General features: G+C 35.8%; 1 protein-coding gene across 1 annotated transcript in view; it reads right to left on the bottom strand.

Moving 5' to 3' along the window:
- Positions 1-21,053, bottom strand: part of LOC125678295 (uncharacterized) — a 35,909-nt gene that overhangs the window by 4,189 nt on the left and 10,667 nt on the right. The window contains exons 5-10 of the mRNA XM_048916644.2: positions 20,601-20,746; positions 20,414-20,488; positions 18,746-18,895; positions 13,264-13,339; positions 11,353-11,447; positions 7,800-7,993 (exon numbers count right to left, since the gene is read on the bottom strand). Coding sequence (XP_048772601.2) covers positions 7,800-7,993; positions 11,353-11,447; positions 13,264-13,339; positions 18,746-18,895; positions 20,414-20,488; positions 20,601-20,746 — 736 coding nt within the window. The remainder of the gene's footprint in view (positions 1-7,799; positions 7,994-11,352; positions 11,448-13,263; positions 13,340-18,745; positions 18,896-20,413; positions 20,489-20,600; positions 20,747-21,053) is intronic.

The following is a 21,053-nucleotide window of genomic DNA, read 5'->3' as shown; positions in this document are numbered from 1 at the left end:
TAAACACCATATGCAGGTGATAATGGAATATTGCTACATAAATGTGGGAAGTTGACGATGGAGAAGCTGAAATCATCCCGTTTGTCATACAGTTGAGTTCTTAGTTTGCCGTTAATGTCTACTTTCAATAAAATATCTAAGTATGAAGCAGAAGTGGACGACTCTGTGGTGTCCTTTATTTCCAGCTCACAGGGATATATCAAATCGACATATGAATGAAAGCTATCATTGTTAATAGACAAAACGTCATCGATATATCTAAAAGTCGAATTGAAGGTCACAGCGAGATATTTTTTCTTCTCATGTAGAAGTTTTTGAATATATTCTGCTTCATATGAATATAAAAACAGGTCAGCTAACAAAGGAGCACAATTCGTGCCCATGGGAATTCCAACAGACTGTTGGAAGACCTGATCACCAAAGACCACGAAGATATTGTCAATGAGGAACTCTAGCATATTTTTTATTTCTACTTCAGAGTACTTGTGCGTGGAATCAGAGTGGTGTTTAACAAAGTAAGTTTTTGAATGACTGATCACTAGATATGAATATTTCCGTTTTACGTTTTTGTTGAAGAAGCAACTGTCTATGATGTCAAAAAGTCTAGTTTTTAATTTATCGTGAGGAATGGTCGTGTATAGTGTTGAAAAGTCATAGGTTTTAATGCTATTGATTTGGCGAAAATTCTGTGATTTCAAGTTTACTAAAAGTTCTTTAGAATTTTTTAGAATCCACATTTGATTAACACCACTTCTGGCATATGTAGTCGCACAGTAAGTTTGAAGTTTCTCCTTCACAGCTGTTAACATTTTCGTGAGGAGCAAAGATAGGGGCTTGGTAGAGCACTTACTGGATCCAACAATGTATCTTTGTTTGTAAGGGTTTTTATGTAGTTTAGGAATCCAGTATAGGTACGGCAACTCATATTCATTCGACCCATTGACTGGAATATTAAATGTGTCTAAAACTGAAGCATGGTTTTGAAGAATTTCATCTTTTGAAAGGGCAGTTGGAGTATAAGTATGATTACCAAAAGTGGAATTAATGCCAAGTTCGTTTAAAATACAGTTGTAATAATGAGCCTTACAAACAAAGACAATGTTGTTACTAGCTTTGTCAGCTGGAACCAAAACATATTCCTCATGTAACCTATCTAATTCTTTTATCACTTCTGGTTTACTAAACACAGAAGGATAGATGGTACGTACTTTTGTTTTCATGTGTCTAATGCGGGATTTTAATATCCCTCTTATGCTTTTAACCCATTCTGATAATGTATCAAGTTCTTGTTTTTCATATTTAGCCCATCGTCTGGCATAATCTTCGACAGAACTCATAATAGAGATGAAGTTCTGTCGCCAATTAAAAGACCGAGGTTCTCTGTATTTAGGACCTTTAAGAATAAGTGATTTGAGGTCCTCATTTTCAACTATATTAACATTACCAGTAATGACATGTCCAGCTGGACTGTAGTTGAAAGAAGATGAAGAACAAGAACATGTTGGTGGATTACGTATAAGATGGTCTATATCTAAGCACTGCAAAGTTTGTTTATAATTAAAAAGTTTGGATGCAATAGTAGAAGTATAGCTGTAGGAAATACAGGGTGTAGACTTGAACTTGAAATAAGTTGGAATACACGACTGAACCCTTTTATGACGAAGAATGTTGCTTATGTTGACGGTATTTATTCCTTTGTTTGTAAATTTGAGCTTAAGGAACTGACGGCATGCTTTGGAAGGAATATCATCCATGGTCCGTGCTGGTTTATAGAGTCTGTGGTAGGCAACATCCATAATCATAAAGTTCAGTCTATATTCAGGTGTTGAAAAATCCAAGTATAGACTAGCCATAGCTTCTTCAAATAACGTATGTAAAACCCTCAATGGAATAGAGTAAAGTTTTGTACGAATATGATGTGGACCCAATTGTCTGTTGACGTGAGGCAAAAGTGAATCAAACGTGACATCATTTATATTTGGTCTTTTATATGAACGACGTCAATGACTGCGTTTTCGTCTTTGGGTATTGGGAAAGAGTCCCATCACATTCACGTTATTTCCTTGTGGACTAGTCAAATTTCCCACATCATATACATTATCATTGCATCCATATGGAAATGCAGTGCCTAGGGTCCTGATCCAGTGATCTTCTCGTTGTCTACGAAAAGGGGTGCTTAATGTAGGATTGTTTGTGTGATGGTAAATTTTTTCTAAAATCCTTACCCTCATGGACAAGATGGAGTGGTGCGGTGCATTAAAATGCTTGTAAAGAAGTTGGTTACCACCATTATTAATTTGAAATATGTGCCCCGATATTCTTTTATTAAGTGAACCCTTGGTTTCTCCCACATAAATTAAGCCACACAGGTTACACTCAATGGCGTAGACAACGTTAGAAGATTTACAAGTCAGATTATCAAACGTTTTGGTACAGAAACTACGTCCAGTTAAATTACTACTAAATGAATTTTTAGTGATCAGTATATCACAAGTTTTGCAATTTTTTGCAGAACATTTTGAGGTTGAACACATGAGGTCTGAAAAGGAATTATCAAATATATCTCTTAAAGGAACATAACAGTCTTTAATTTGGGTATAAGAATTTTTGTTTCTGTACCAAAGCTGACAATCTGACGATTGTACATACGACAAATCTTTGATATCTCGAAGGATAATCCGAGGGATACCAACCGATCTGTAGGAGCCTGTGTCCCTTATAGACTCCACAGAGTGACACCTTTTATACTGGGCGACGTGTCAGCCAGTATTGTTTCGTTATTGTGTATATTCATGAAGGAACATATATCGAGCGACAAGTATCCTCGGGGACAGACTGTCCACCAGCAGAGATACAAACTCGATGGTTAAATGCAAGGTAAAGATAACGAACAGTGATCAATCTCATAACTCCTACAAGCAATACAAAATAGATAGGTGGGCAAACACGGACCCCTGGACACACCAGAGGTGGAATCAGGTGCCTAGGAGGAGTAAGCATCCCCTGTTGATAATATGCAGATGATTATGGAATATTTCATATAGGTGAAAAGTTGATGATGGAGAAGCTGGAGTCATCCCGTTTGTCATAAAGTTGAGGTCTTAGTTTGCCGTGCATATCTATTTTCAATAAATATCAAAAAATGAACCAGATGTAAAAAAAAAAAAAAAAAAAAAAAAAAAAAAACACCATTCTTTTATTTCCAGTTCTCTGGAATGTATCGAATCTACATATGAATGAAAATGAGGATTGCTATTAAATTTATTTAAATTTCAAATTGAAGACTACAGGAAGAGATTTTGTTTCTCATGTGGGAGGTTTTGAATAAATTCTGCCTCAAACGGAATTTAGTACTGGTAAACTAATAAAGGAATACATTCGTGTCCATAGGAATTCCAGCAGACTCTTGGGATTTATGAAATTAATCACAGTTTGTTAGCTTTACCATTTCCCTTGAATATTTTGTAAAATTCTGATTTTACGCATGATCTCAGTCACCATTGACCTCAATATTACCACGTGGACTCACGAGATTTTCAATGTTAACAATTAATCCCGTTTGATGACTTGGTAATTGACGATGATGTTACACCCAATATGGAAATAAATGATATGTTCAGGTTGGTTTGTTGTATAGTGTTTAACATTCTTCTGGAGAAATTTACACTAAAATGGAGACGTCACCATTGCCGGCGAAGGGTTGTAAATTTTAGGCTTATGCTCCGCGCATTTGAGCAAGGAGGGATCTTTATTGTGCCAAACCTGCTGTGACACGGGGCCTCAGTTTTTGTGGTCTTTTCCGTAGAACCACCCATTTAGTCGCCTCTTACATCAAACAAGGGATACTGAGAACTTTTTCAACCCTGGTTTCCCACGGGGACCTGTTCAAGGATCGGTCGCAATTATCAATGAATCTTATCTTATCTAAGTTTAAAATGAGGGGCAAAGCAACAGCAACAAAGAAAGAAGAATTAAGCAAGAAAAAATTCGTTACTTTCGTATCCTGATATACTTAGAATTAAACACGTTATCTGGCGAAACAAAAGTATGATCTTTTCCATCCTCAGACGTTGAATCTTTTAATATAAAAGTTATACCTGGCCAATCGAAATGCCAATTGCCAGACTCTAAAAACATAATGCTATCAATTCCTTCAAGTTCTATTGTGGTCTTGTGAACTTAGATTGATTATATATTGTTTAACCTCCCTATTGTGACTCTTTCACTCACGTGGAGACGTCTGCGGACTTTGAGCTTTTGAGAGTCGCGTGTATGTTTCAAACATAAACGCATTTTCATTGCATTTAAAACTTATACGGTACCAATGTTGATGCACCAGATGCGCATTTCGACAAATAATGTCTCTTCAGTGATGTTCAACCCAAATATTTGAAATCCGAAATAACTATGAAGTTTTAGAGCTAAATATAGCCAAAAGCAGCGTGCCAAAGAAGTGGAGCCAAATTCGTCCAAGGATAAGAGCTATGCATGAGGGAGATAATCCTTAATTTTGAAATGAATTTCTAAATTTTTTAACAGCAATTAAATATACATCCGTATTTTCAAGCTAGTAACGAAGTACTTAGCTACTGGGTTGTAGAGACCCTCGTGGACTAACAGTCCACCAGCAGAGGCCTCGACCTAGGGGTCATAATGTAAAAATTATACGGTACCAATTTTGATGCACCAGATGTGCATTTCGACAAATAATGTCTCTTCAGTGATGCTCAACCCAAATGTTTGAAATCCGAAATAACTATGAAGTTTTAGAGCTAAATATAGCCAAAAACAGCGTGCCAAAAAAGTGGAGTCAAATTCGTCCAAGGAACTTTTCAAAAACTTTTCATGGAACTTTTAGCTTTTCCCTTACAGTGGAGCTCGAGAAAGGTATTTAAATTGTTCATTCATATTATCATTATCGCCCTTTAATTGGTATCCTTTATTCGAGGATAATGTGTTATATTTAAGAAAAAAGTAGCTTGATAAAGTCGAAAATGTAAAATGTTAACACGAGAAAAGCAACGGACAAAGAACAAGGTGAAGGACAAACTTCGAAAATATTAACAGTTGTGAAGGAAAAACTTCAAACGTACTGTGCCACTACATATACCAGAAGTGGTTTAAATCAAATGTAGATTCCAAAACATTCCAAAGAATTTTAAGTAAACTTGAAATAGCAAAGCATTTCTCAAATCAACAACATCAAAACGTAGAACTTTTCAACACTTTACATTACCATTCCTCATGGAAAATTAAATGCTAGAATTTTTGACACTATAGACAGTTGCTTCTTCAACAACATTGAAAAACAGAAACATTAATATCTAGTCATCCAAAAAATAAGTACTCGTTAAACACAAGTTGATATTAGAAATATGCTGGAGTTCCTCATTGACAATATCATTTAATTTTACATGTTACACGCTTTTTCATTGCTTGAAAAATTATTGGAATATCGTATCCAACGGAAAAAAAAATAAATGGCCGGAACTACTTTCTATAGGAATGCTGGGGATTCCTCTGGATGTTTCGTATTTATTTATAAATTAGGGAATCCTGAAAAGAAAGACTTAACAGTTCTATCGATTTATATAAATTTATTAAAAAACAAACAAACAAATACCAGATATAAATAATATATAATTATGCAAAATGAAATAAATATGGCTATTTGAGGACCCCCCCCAAACAAAAATAACACGTCTGTTTTTGCAAATTCCGGGCTGAGAGTTAAATATATTCAACCGGGGATGACAACAGTCCAGTTTGCACCTTGTGACAACTTCCTTCATATCACAAACCTATATTCTTTAGAGAAGTCATAGAGGAGTTTAAATCACAACTCTGATTAGGTCAGCCTGCTTTGCTCTTAACTGGTCCTCTATTGTGACAGCTCCCAAAACCAGTTAACATAAACCCTGGACAGGGGGCATGTTGAAAATGGATTAAAAGCAAGTAGGTGTTGATTTCGTTGTGACCGTTCTGTGCATTACTGCTAAATGTTTGAAAACAAGTTGTATATTGCGTAAATCCAGGCACATCTGAGTCGAAACATCGGTCGAAGCATAAACCGTCACCGACTCCAGCATTTACACGTTTACCAGAATCGAAATATGAATGTTTATGAAGAGAAGTCGATGAGGGCTATGCCTCTCGACTTCTCTAAAGAGAATAGTCACAAACCCAAATACCAGATACACTGCACACTGTCTCAGAGATATTGCAATATCGTAGCCCTTAACGACTATAGTTTCGAACTCCGGCATATGTTTATGAGTGGGCACCGAAACAAGGCTTTCGTACGACGTTACAACAGCTATGACGCCTTAGGAATTCACTGATAAAACTCGAAAAACCTTTGTAACACTCACTTGTCCACCTGGAAGCCGTGACAACCCTCAAGAGAACCATACCTGGCATGATTGCACCCCACATAATGCACGTGTCTAACGCTTTCCGTTAGTACCGACATCGAAATTTGCATTTAATTCCAGTTCCACTCAACAAAATTCTTGCAATTTTCTCTCAACAGAACTTTTTTCTCTAACTCATCCTTTTGAAACTGCATCCTTCAGTCCACAAGAAACCCGTATACTCAAAAGTAAACAACAGTTCGTGGGAGTCGCCATTAGGCCTAACGAATTTAATTGTGGAGTTTTTTTAAGTTGTGTATTCACAAACTACTACGCCCATCTTGAAATGACATAGAGTGTAGTTCAAGAATAACTTGTTAATTCAACTCAAATCAAATAATTTTTTATCATATAAACTCAATGTTTTAAAATATTGAATGATAAGGAATGAAATTATCATTTTTGCATTGGATGGGGGTATACTACGAAAAAAAAGACGGAAAACTTTTGCAACGTGCGTTATGCGCAAGTGTATTCCTTAAATCTTCGTAGTCGTTGGTGATCAGGTCTTCCAACAGTTTGTTGGCATTATGGTGGTCCCAAATTGTTTTCCTATGGTAGTTGACCTGTTTTTATATTCTTATGAAGCAGAATTTATTTAAAACCTTCTATATGAGAAGAAAAAGATATTTTGTTGTGTCATTCAATGCGATATTTAGATATATCGACGATGTTTAATCTATTAACAATAATAATTTTATTCATAATATATAGGGCTCATGGCGGGTGTGACCGATCGACAGGGGATGTTTATTCCTCCTAGGCACCTGATCCCACCTCTGGTGTGTCCAGGGGTCCGTGTTTGCCAAAACTATCTATTTTGTATTGCTTATAGGAGTTATGAGATTGATCACTGTTCGTTATCTTTACCTTTCATTCATATGTCGGTTTGATATATCCCTGGGACCTCGAAATTAAAGACACCACAGAGTCGTTCACTTCTCTTTTATACTTTGATATTCCATCGAAAGTAGATATTAACAGCAAACTAATAACTCAAATTTATGACAAATCGGATCATTTCAACTTCTTCATCGTCAACTTAACATATCTAGGTGGTAATACTCAATTATCACCTGTATATACTGTTTATATCTCTCAACTGCTTCAATAACCAAGATATTTTCTACGTATGATCAGTTTTAAATCAAGACAGGCTACTGACAATCAAGATGAAGGTACAGGGGTTTCAAAAATCTTGTTTAAAGTCAGCATTTTGCAAATTATATTATTTTGTATTGCTTATAGGAGTAGAGAGATCGATCACTGTTCGTTATCTTCACCTTTCATTAGAGAAGTTCCTTTGAGCTTTTAAATCAAGCAAACTAAATAAAATGCCATTTCACAAGATAATACAGAACACAAAGTTTTGCAATGTTGTCTTACCATACAAGTCGTTTCAAAAACGTGTTTGAAAAACTGTCGCACAGATGCGCGTGGAATCGTATCGAAAACCATGAAAGTAGAAAACATCGTTGGTTTGGGGACAAACATTCTGGAGGCGTCTACAAAGACCTTCCCATCATAGATGCCATGGCCACTAAGGAACATCATATCCCAGAACTTCCGGTTATAGACAACTGTAAGATATTGAAGATCTTGCTTTTACATTTTTGGCTATAAGTAGGACAAACAGTATTTCTGACTTTTTTGTTACGGATACAGATATTATCCTGAAATTTAGTCATGTGCAGGTACGTTAAGGCAGGTTATGGAAATCTTTACTGGGATAAAATCCATGAAACAATGTGACCTCACAATTGAAATAAATATATCACTAAGTATATATTGAATTCCGATTTCATTTTTATGTGAGTTTTATTCATGCATAAGATAAACCACTCAGCTACTAAGATTCATAGAAATACGAAATGTTATATTACTGTGGCGTACTTTGTGTCTGATCAACATGAGAGTAAATTGATGACGTCATAATTGTACAGCGAGTGACGTTGATACATGTAACAAAAAATATTCAAACTGTACCATGTAAATGTAAAACTTATATGGTACCAATTTTGATGCACCAGATGCGCATTTCGACAAATAATGTCTTTTCAGTGATGCTCAACCGAAATGTGGAGTATAGAAAATGTATGGCGTGGTAAGTATGGAATTATGTGAACCACTGAGAATTCATTGATATTATAAAGGTATATAGATTTCATTCATTGACAATTTTGTTTAACGGGGAAAGCATTCATTTTAGCACATCGATAAGATTTTTCTCTATCACACACCGAAATAAAACTGCAAAAGTAACACACTACGCCACATACTCTTATAGACATTTTATACACTGTGTGAAAGGTCATAATTTAATGTGCACGGCAATTACTAATATAATTGTCTGTTATCAAAAATTTCAAAGAACACTTCATAGCATCGGTGTTTAATGTGAAAAATAGGCCAGATGGTTTCGTGTTTAAATGTTTGATAATCATTTCTTACTGAAAGCGGTAGGATTCTAGCAGCACTAAACTATGAGTGGTTCACCGTCACTATCACCAGTTAGATCAATGTTTGAATCATGGAGTAGTGTAGTACTTTTCCATTTTTTTTTATTAAGATACACTTGTGATATATTTATAAATCATATAATGACGTCATATGGAAGCGCATGTTTGTCATGTTGTTATGATACAAAATGTTCTGATATACAGAACCAAAATGGTTTTTAAAAGTTAATAGTTCCCTCCCGCTGTTAGGGACATATTTATTTTAAAACTTATGTAGTTTACGTGCATACATGGAGTATGACCCGCCGTAACATATCCACGTGTAAGGTTTCTTTCAGAGGACTACAAGTTCAGTTTGTATTTCAGCTGGATTAGTTTGTCCGTGACCTACATTAGGACTAAAAGTAGGTCAAACAGTTTTCCGGACTTTTTTCATTATTGATACAAATAATGCCCCGAAATTTAGTCACAGGCTTCCTCTTGGAGGAAAGGTTGGTCAAAACATTTTCCATACTTTTTTCAATACCAATACAGATATTGCCCTGTAATTTAGTCACAATCTTCCTCTTGCAGGGATACAAGTTTAATTTGCATTTCAGCTGGATTGGTCTGTCCCTAACCTTCTTTTGGACTGAAAATAAGTCAAAGAATTTACCGAAATATTTTTATTACGGAAACAGGTATTGCCCTGAAATTTAGTCACAAGCTTCTTCAAGAGGAATACAAGTTTGCATTTCAGCTGGATTGAAGTGTCTCTCTCTTTATATATGTCAGTCCAAAGTCTTGTTTGCCAGACTTTGTTCCGTAATGGATGCATGTACAGCGTTGAAATTTGGTCACAATTTCTTCCGCAAGAAGCATAAGAGTGATGTTGCATTTCAGGTGGATTAGTGTACCGTGACCTAATTTTTGGAAATGGTTTTCCGGACTCTTTCTCGTTATGGATTCTGATATTCTCCTCTGAAATTTAAGCACAATCTTCCACTCGGAGGAATGCAGGTTCTATTAACATTTCAGCTAAATTGGTTCAACATTACCTACTTTGGGGATAGACATAGGTGAAATAGTTTCCTAGACACTTTCCCATCATAGATACAGATATTTTGCCACAACCTTCCACTCAAAGAAATGCATAATCAGTGTTCACTTGTCGGATGGATTGGTGTACCATGACCTACATTAAGGGTTTTATAGGTTGAATTTCACTGTCTGACGGGTGGATAGTGTACCAATTGTGGTCCTCTTGGTTTCCTCTGTGATTATGAATTCCAAATTTTCAGCGTTTGTTAGTATGAAAGGCGAAGATAACGAACAGTGATCAATATCATAGCTCCAACAAGCAACACAAAACAGAGAGTTCAGCAAACACAGCCTCCTGAATTTACCAGAGGTGAGATCAGGTGCGTAGGAAGAGTAAGCATCCCCTGTCGACCGGTCACACCGGCCGTCGGTCCTATATCTTGATCAGGTAAATAGAGTCATCCGTAGTCAAAATCAAGGTGCCAAGAACGGACTAACAATCGGCAAACGTAATCATTAAGATTTCCTCGAATTCTTTACATATATCCGTCGTAAATCTAGTTAATCAGTTTTTCATTAGCCGATGTGACTGGTCGACAGGGGAAGTTTACTCCTCCTGGGTACCTGATCCCACCTCTTGTGTGTCCAGGGGTCCATGTTTGCCCAACTCTCTATTTTGTATTGCTTATAGGAGCTATGAGATTGATCACTGTTCGTTATCGTCTCTCTCTTGTTATTTATATTATTTTTCTTTCAAATTTTTGTTGTTTTTTTTTCTTCTTATTTTATACTTCCATTGATGCGTAATTCATTATTTGCCAGATAAAGCCATATATACGCCACACAAATCTAACAACATCTTAGTTCTTCTTAATTCTTTGTGAAATATATACGACCATATCATTTTTAATAATTTTCCTGTGCATACTCATACGCATAATTGAAATGTTTTAAATGATTTTCACAACATTCTCAATAACTGTACAAATCCCAAATAATCCAATACATTATGCTTTGTCATATGTGTAATCAATTATTAATGAAGTCAGCAAATATTAATATATTTTCTGCATTTTCTTCTCATTGAGAAATCCTAATGACGGTGCATATTTCTAGGTTTTAATGTTGACCGATTATTAAAGATGCAATTAAAACCAAAAAGTCACCAAACATTAATTCAAATATATCCAATGTTCAATTTCTACTCTAAAATAAAACACTGTCATAAATCAACTTGCAAATTATATATCTTACATCAACATCGTTTGATTTGATATGTATATATATATATATACATATTCAGTTTGCTTTCATTACCCTTTGTTTTCGGGTGGAATAACTACAACTTTGTTCAGATCGATAGTTTTGATCAATGCATCATTATCCCGAAGGACGTTGAAAAGGTGTAGATATTGCAATTTGAACGGATTTCTAAAGTTGAATAGGTGACTGGTTATTACCTGTATCAGAAGTATAAGAAGTGTATCCAGTGAGTTTTCTATCAGCAACAAAGATCTCTGTCTCATTGGTCTCAGCGTTACGTCGCTCGGTGACTCTGATATAGGAATACATGTAGTATTGTAACCTTTATGGTAACCTTTACATATATACATGAATTGGGATATAGAAACATACCCCTGAGGATTGTGGTACACTTTGTGAAAGTCTTATCAATTTTATTGTGTGTATCACAATTCTGTTTTAACAACATCCTCGATAACTTCCATGGTTCTTGCTATTTAAATCCTAAATTTTCAAATTTATTGTTCTACATACAACATTCTTAGAAACTTTATTTTTCAACAAATGGGTTTTTTTATGTTTAGAAAGTAATGGAAATAATGTGCATCTTTCTTTTTCATGGTTTTTCATCGAAGACAAATTAAAAACTTTAAAGCATGACACCACTACAGATTGACACCACGTATTCCAGGGATTATTTATCTCCCGAGAAATCAAAAGTTTTATGTAATAACACTAACCGGTAAATAAATATTTCTAAAAAGTCTATATAAAACTACCGAAAATTTGCAGTTGCAAGTCTGTTTCGATAATTTCAAAATTAACTACGTCATTTCTGTTTAAATGTAGGATATGCCAATAAGTTTCAAAACAGTTTAAAACTTTGGAATTCTCAATAATACGAATAAAATTCTAGTTGCAAAATCATGAACATTTTAAGAGCAGAATGGTCACAACAAGAAATAATACATTAGACTGTTGTACATTATTTCATTGAACATTTGTGACGAAGACTAAATCATTCTAATTATGAAAGGTAACGAATATTATGTGTATATTTGACACAGTCGAATGTTAAACTTCAAGTATATAAGAATTCAATGGCATTTAGTCTGCATCTAAGTAACTATACCCCACCTTTTGCCCCTGACTGACTGACTTTCCTATATATATAAATATGTACATCATCAGATTTTATTTTGCAAAGGTCTCTCCATGTGCTTTACACTATGGAGTGGGCATACTTACGGAATTCGTGAAAATATTCTGATACAGACTTTTCGAATGGCATATTTTTCAAAACAACAATATTTCAAGTTTGGTATAAATGTTGGAACAGTATATGCTAATGTGCAGACAGGAGAATAACTTGGTCATGACTATGGGTTTGACACAGACAATGAATTATTACGTGTAAACAATTTCTATGAACATTTCGATTCATTCAATGTTTTTACCTATACAAAATGTTTATAAAATAGTAGTGAAGAATTGCTATTTAGTAGGGCTACACAATAATGTGATTTCTGGTGTAAATTAATTATTTTTGCTGAGTGTTGAAGAAAATATCTCAAACTATGTTTACAAAATTGATATGTTAGAGCGTGTGTTTCGTTATTTATAAAACGTGGATCAATTTTCAAATAGGACAGATTCACACAAAATCTTCAATACTTCTTATTTAATGATGTTTGTATGCATAACTTTGGCACGCATATTAATGACCTCGATCGTCTTCTTCCATTATAGCTTATTACCTATACATTGTCTATACACATGCCCTATAATAAATTTGAGAAATCTTGGATGATATTAAGACAATGGTGACAATTATTTGGTGATGTAAAGTAGCATTCTTAATGCTGAAAAGTACAAGCTTTCATTCTTTATAGAACATCGATATATTACTATCCAATCAGGGAAAATGTTGAATATATTTGCTATACAATATAAAATATTTTCTTCCTGTCACATAACGTGAGGAATTTGTTATCATAAATACAAACTATTAAGATAAATTGAGTAAGCATTCTATACTCATAAATCCCACAAAGGAGAGCAACGATCTTTCTGCCTCCATAATGTGGCATGGATAGTACAGCTATTTTCATTCACAATGATATACTTACGATGTGTGGAAGGTGACTTTGGCATCGTAAATGTATTTTGTAAGAGTTTCAAACCTGAGCACCCACGAGGAGACATCTTCAAACCAAAAAAAGAAGTTACGAAGTGAATTGAGCTACATTGAACATTAAAAACACTCCCGGTTTATCGTTTTTTAATGGTGCTTAGGAACAAATGCAGTTATGTTTACTGAAAACGATTCGATGTCGTATTTCACATTTACATATTCCAGATTTGATATATCCCTGTGAGCTTGAAATAAAGGACACCACAGAGTCGTCCAATTATGCTTCATACTTAGATATTTTATTGAAAGTAGACATTAACGGCACACTGACAACTCAACTGTATGACAAACGGGATGATTTCAGTTTCTCCATCGTCAACTTCCCATATTTATGTTGCAATATTCCATTATCACCTGCATATAGTGTTTATATATCTCAACTGATTCGATATGCAAGAGCTTGTTCTGCGTATAGTCAGTTTTTAAATCGAGGTAAGCTACTGACAAACAAGTTGATGGTAAAGGGGTTTCAACAGTCTCGATGTGAAGTCAGCATTTCGCGAATTCTATGGTCGTTATAACGATCTAGTTCGTCAATACAACCTCACATTGGGTCAAATGCTGTCTGACGTGTTTCATACCGATTGTTAAGCCGTTCTTGGCATACTGATTTTGACTGCGGATAACTCCGTTTACCTGATCAGGATATGGGGCTCACGGCGGGTGTGACCGGTCAACAGGGGATGCTTACTCCTCCTAGGCACCTGATCCCACATCTGGTGTGTCCAGGGATCCGTGTTTGCCCAACTATCTATTTTGTATTGCTTATAGGAGTTATGAGATTGATCACTCTTCACCTTGCATTCCAGAACATTCTGACGATTTTTTTCCTTCTTGGCATGCCAGTGGTATTTATAGCAATTATTAGATGTCTTTGTTGGTGATTTATTACAACACAAACAATATCTGAACATCAATTAGTTTTGGCGTCAGGAATATTTTGTGGACATTTTCGTCAAAAACGTAATATTAAATCTAAAATGACGAACAGTGATCAATTTCATAAGTCCTATAAAGAATACAAAATTAAGGACTAGACAATCAGGTGTATCGAAGGAGTAAGCTTATTGCTTTAGCTATAGTAAGTTTTCTTCATTCTTAAAACCCCACCATTCCTAACACATCAACATTGCCCGATATACGAAATGCAAAGCCAATGGCACATTCTGTAAGTATCTGACACTTGTTGCATTTCACAGTATTTCTTCCATTCTTCTTGTGCGCAAGGTTCCTGCTCCTGTCACCCGTGGGGATCCGGGCTAGAATTGGTTCTCAGTATCCCTTGATTGTCGTAAGAGACTCCAAAAACAGAGGTCGCGTGTCACAGCAGGTGTAGCACGATAAAGATCCCTCCCTGCTCAAAGGCTGTAAGCGCCGAGCATAGGCCTAAATTTTACAGTCCTTCACCGGCAATGGTGACGTCTCCATACGAGTGAAATATACTTGAGAGGGACGTTACACAATATAGAATCAATCTTACTCCTATCTTGTTCTTGCACCAATATATATTGTAAATACATGCAACAATTAATGTCAATGATATGGGCAGCGGAGATATGTTGCTCCTACGAGTTCCTTATTGCAACATATATGTCCTTACTTATATCATAATGAAGCAATGGTATACTTTATAATATATAATCTACACCAACGTATGTTCTGTAATATCTGTTATAGCTTATATAGTAATCTATTAAACTTCTGGTGCTTAAAAATTCTAATTCATGTTTATACTTTATACCATGATTTTTTCCCCAATAAGGTATCAATTGGGGTGCGTACTCCTCATAGGCAACTCATAATCCCACCCCTGGAGTTTCCGGGGCTCCATGTTTGCTTTATTATATAAATTATGTATACTTTGTGGTATTTTTAAGATTGATTATCGTTCATTATCTTCACTTTTCCATATATTGACATTAAGTGAATCATTACCTTTGATAACTTAATAGAGATCAACTTATTTTCTTTAATTTTTACTTTAGCTATAGCAACAAATAAGAGCAGCTAATTTCAAAACACCATACACATTCGATATTTATTTTTTCAATATAACTTCATCCCGTTTTAAAAATATTGTTATTTCTACCATTGAACGTGAAGGTAACGAACAGTGATTGATCTCATACCCCCTCCCCCAAAAATACAAAACATATAGTTGGGTAATCACAAACCCCTGGACACACCATAGGTAGAATCCAGTGCCTAAGAGTAAGCATACCCTGTCGACCGGTCACACCCACCGTGAGTCATATATCTTGATTAGGTAAATGGAGTTTGTCACGTGTGCTATGAACGGTCTAGCAATAGGTATGAAACATGTCAAACAGCATTTGACCCAATGATAGGTTGGATTGGCAAACTAGATCGTTATAATAATCATAGAATTTGCGAAATGCTGACTTTAAACGAGACTGTTGATACCCTTGTATCAACAACTTGTTTGTCAGTAGCTTGACTCGATTGAAAATCTGATCATACACAGAACAAGCTCTAACGTATCGAATTAGTTGAGAGATATACACTCAATATGTAGGTAATAATGTAATATTGCTACATAGATATTGGAAGTTGACGATGGAGAAGCTAAAATCATCCCGTTTGTCATTAAGTTGAGTTGTTAGTCTGCCGTTGATATCTACTTTCAATGAATTATCTAAGTATACTGCAGAAGTGCACAACTTTTTACTGTCTTTTATATCGAGTCTGCATGGATATATCGAATCGACAAACACATGTATCAATGAAAGTTATTATCGTAAATAGATAAAACGTCCTTAATATATCTAAATGTCGAATTGAAGGCTAAAGCAAGAGATTATTTCTTCTCATGTAGAAGTGTTTTAATAAATCATATTTCATAAAAGGTAAAGATAACGAACAGTGAGCAATCTCATAAATCCCATAAGCAATACAAAATAAATAGTTGGGCAAACACGGTCCCCTGAACACACCAGAGGTGGGATCAGGTGCCTAGGAGGAGTAACCATCCCCTGTCGACCGTTCAAAACCGACGTGAGCCATATATCTTGATCAGGTAAACGGAGTTATACGTACTCAACATCAGTGTGTCACAAACGGCCCAACAATCGACATGAAACACGTCAAACAGCATTTGACCCAATGGTAGGTTTTATTGGCAAACTAGTTCGTTATAACAACCATATAATTTATGAAATGCTGACTTTAAACGAGACTGTTGAAACCTCTGTACCATCAACTTGTTTGTCAGTAGCCTGCCTCGATTTAAAAACATACGCGGAACAAGTTCTTGCTTATCCAATCTGTTGAGAGATATAACTTCACATGCAGGTGATAATGGAATATTGCTACATAAATATTGGACGTTGATGGTGAAGAAGCTGAAATTATCCCGGTTGTCATAAGGTTAAGTTGTTTGTTTGCTGCTAATATCTACTTTCAATAAAATATCTAAGTATGAAGCAGAAGTGAACAACTCTGTGGTGTATTTTATTCTATATGAATGTAAAAACAGATTCAGCTAACAAAGGGGCACAATTCATGTCCATTGTAATTCCAGCAGACTGTTGGAAGATATGTTCACCGAAGAGCATAAAGATATTGTCAATGAGGAACTCTAGCATATGTTTTATTTCAACTTCAGAATACCTGTGCGTGGAATCAGAATAGGGCTTACCAACGTAATTTTTGGATGACTACATGTAAAACCTTTGATGCACCAATGCGCATTTCGACAAATAATGTCTATTCAGTGATGATCAACTGACATGTTTGAAATCGGAAATAACGATAAACTTGCTAGAGCTATTTTCGGGGGAAAAAAACCAGAGTGCCACAAGTGGAGTCAAATTCGTCTAAGGATAATATGAATATTTCCGTTTTCCGTTTTTGTTGAAGAAGCAACTCTCTATGATTTCAAAATGTCTTGTCTTTAATTCATCGTGCGGAATGTTCGCGTAAAGGGTTGATAAGGCATATGTTTTTGATGTTGTTGATCTGAGAAAAGTTTTGCGATTTCAAGTTTACTAAAAGTTCTTTAGAATTGTTTAGAATCCACATTTAATTTACACCACTTCTGGCATATGTAGTCGCACAGTAGGTTTGAAGTTTCTCTGTCACAGCTGTTAAAATTCTGTGAGGAGCACAGATAGGGGCTTGGTAGAGCACTTACTGGATCCAGCATTGCATCTTTGTTTGTAAGGGTTTTTATGTAGTTTGGGAATCCAGAATAGGTATGGTAACTAATATTCATTCGACCCACCGACTGGGATACCAAATGTGCCTGGGATTTATGGGATTGATCACGGTGTTTTATCTTCACTTTCCACCATAAACATTTCAAAAAATGAAATTGTGATGCTTAACGATCAGGGTCGGAAAAGTCGGGTTCGGGATGTATTTAGCTATTATTTAGCTATTATGTAAACCGGGTTTTATTGCTGTGCATTACGAAAGCGCCTGAGGTTAGTTCGGGTGTATATCAGTATATAAGGCGGTGCTAAGCGATTTTTTGGCAGTTCACAGTCGGAGCTCAAGGGAGAACGATCTCAGCTGAGGCGCACCACTATCTCCCGCCAACTCACATAATCCCGTCCGTCGAGAATCTCAGCGCACCTGCCAACACCCAACCACTCAGGAAGCTTATGACATACAGACACTCCACTTATATTGAAGTCGGTTATATTGAAATATCTGTTATATTGAAGTTAAAATACCCCCCCCCCCCCAGTTGCAACATTTGTGAAGTTCAGCATTGGTTATATTGAACTTTGGATATAATGAACAATTCAGGTCTGTCCTCTGGATTTCATTATATCCGGAGTAGACTGTATTTGTCTAAAACCAGGATACACTGCAGTATTTGGAGCGTTAGTCAGTGGTCCGTCCGTCTTCAGACAACCAGTGCGAATCAACAATGACACCGAAGGTATTAATTTGCTTTAAAAATTTCAAGAAAATACATTTACATTGTATGATAAATTTTACTATGCAACTTATACATAAGTTGTTTTTTTTTAAATGATTTTATTTCAGGATGGTATCGTCGTTTCGTTGGAAAAGCTTCACTTTTATCGCTTGGTCCCAGCATTAAAGAAAGAAGGAGAGTCCGTCACCATTACGACGAGACTAGTAGAACTAGTGTTCTATCGTTTATCATGTCAAGAATAACGTTACGGGTATTGTACCTCGGTTTACTGCTGATATAGGATCTATTACATTGATCTCTTTTCGTTATCGTCACCTTTTCATGTTACCAATGTCATCAAGAAGATATTCTTACTCCTGGGATCCATGACCCATACTTCTTAAAACTGAAGAAAGCAAATGCACATTCGATGTCTATGTTCTCTTCTATATGTATTCTGACTAAGGTCCATGAGAGAGAGAGAGAGAGAGAGAGAGAGAGAGAGAGAGAGAGAGAATTTGCTACTTACGTTTGTATCGGGATCGTCCTAGCCAGCGGAAACTCCTATCACACCGAACGGCAAGATCCGTAATGAATCCGTGGAACAATCCTACACATCCAAAGCCCAGAAGTTTATCACCGTTGTATACAGCCAAAAGGGGAGATGACACCGTTCTACCTGATAAGAATTTGAGCAAAATTGAGATTTACTACATACCAAACTACACCTATATTTGGTGACTTGCTGAAGTATTGATTTGAACCAGAACAGTAATGGACGTTTGGATGTGTACCTGGAATACAGGTATGTTCTGGTTATTGAGTAATCGGTTAACATATTTCGTCAACAGAATCTTAATCACTGACGCAACAATGAAGTGGTTGTAAGTTATGGTTCAATGCATTATTTCAACAAAATATTCAGGAATGTCTGTAGGACACTGTGCTTTTGCTTTCCGTTTTTGTTCATGTGATTCTTTATTCTCATTCACCTGTTTTGGTTCATAGAAAATGTTCACGTTTTTAACATCGATATCACTCACAATACTCATCATAAGTTGTAAAAAGTTAAATCACCCCCACCCCCCACCCCCCACCCCAAGGCTGTGGTGTTAGAAAAGAAGTATAAATGGTGAATGCAAGATTTCGGAATTGAAATGTGATTTGTTTAGTTGTTGTATTTGAAAATTATGATGATTAATGAAAACATTATTTAACAATTAAAAAACAGAAGTAAATTTTCCAATAAATGTATTGTTCCGACCAATGAATAATATGGAAGCCTTCTAATTCAGCCGTGTGAAAATATAGGAAAACTTCTTCCCAACTTCCGTTTTGTTAATAATCTGTTTTCTGCTAATTTCACATGTAACGTTTGATCCACTGACAGGTAGTTCCCATATTTCATATATATCACTAGTATATCAGTATGAGGGATAATTTGAACCAGAAACTTGAAGGAAGTGCCGCTTAGTAAGAATGTTTAGAATGTTTCTCTGACAGCCCCTACCAGCGACACTGTGTGTTTGTAATTAATGATTTGCTGCTTTTCACGAAATACGCGCCACAAAACTAATCGGAACACATTTCTTGATAAAATAATGATAATGAAATATTACAACAACACCGTAATGAATAAAATAAAAAAAGTTCGTAAAATCTGCTAGAAATGGATGATGATAAGAAAGCAACATCACAGATAGACATACTCTACAGAAACTTTTTGTAAGTAGTGACATTGACCATCTTACAGAACAGACCTCAATGTTTAAATACACAGCCATGTTGACCGTGCATTTATGTATTCAGAATGGAGTACAGACGTGAAAATGTCTCATCGAAATTGTTGAAACCTTATTTCTGTGAAAATACTGAATGATCGTAAAAACTCTGCAATTAGCCTAGCAATTGATAAATTCACGAATGATTTACGCACATTTTATCTCTCCTATTCACCGAGAACAGCAAATAACGTATTGTTGCGATTAAATAAAGATAGAAACATTTTTCGGGAATTCTATTCCGAGGTAATCATAATTACTTATAAGATGAAATCGTATTTCAACAAACTTTATATACAGTATATTGTATCTTTTATGAAGCCATTGTAATTTTAAGAAACCGTTAATAATTGCAGGATGACTAATCTAGAACTTTCTTGAGGGCATGTCGAAATCGGCACTCTGACGGACCTTACCTTGAATGATGTTCAGAGCAGCCGTCAACACATCATGAGACCCCGTGTGATTTCCTGACCAATGACATCTTGATCCTTTTCGATATTGTAAAAGTAATATAATATGAATTGGGTGTTTTTACATAAATGTTACATGCACATACTTCAAAATCAAACACAAATCATCCCAGCAAGGAAAAACATTTACCGGATGGTATTAAACCTAATGGTATGTTCAAGGGAGATAATGCTGCATTTGGGTCGTTAATATCCACGCCTTGTTCCTCCTGTCTCTTTCTCATCAATACATTGAGTACTTCATGGTATGTCCCGTCACCTCCAAGTAGTACGATCCTAGAATTCACCGGGATGATTCATTACTACTAATTACTAGGAAAGTTTTGAACATACTGCAGAACTAGCCCCCACTTAAAAGCCTACTACCCAACCTGATCGCCTGATCGCCAAGTCGCCTAAATGCCAGCGCTATATCGCCCCGATACCAAAAATAAATAAGTTTTGAAACATTAAAACAAGCCGCCCGTGGGCCACATCCCTCACCTGAGTCACCTTGTTCTGCCATTTCTCAGCTGTTGTGATTTTTAAAAGATCTTTTGAAATCAATCTTTATTACCTTGAAACTTTTTGACCCCATATTATG

Source organism: Ostrea edulis, chromosome 1 (assembly GCF_947568905.1).
Source record: "Ostrea edulis chromosome 1, xbOstEdul1.1, whole genome shotgun sequence".
In the NCBI taxonomy this organism is placed as follows: Eukaryota; Metazoa; Mollusca; class Bivalvia; order Ostreida; family Ostreidae; genus Ostrea; species Ostrea edulis.
The sequence above is the reverse complement of the archived record's forward strand: the minus strand, read 5'-3'. Positions and strand labels throughout refer to the sequence as shown.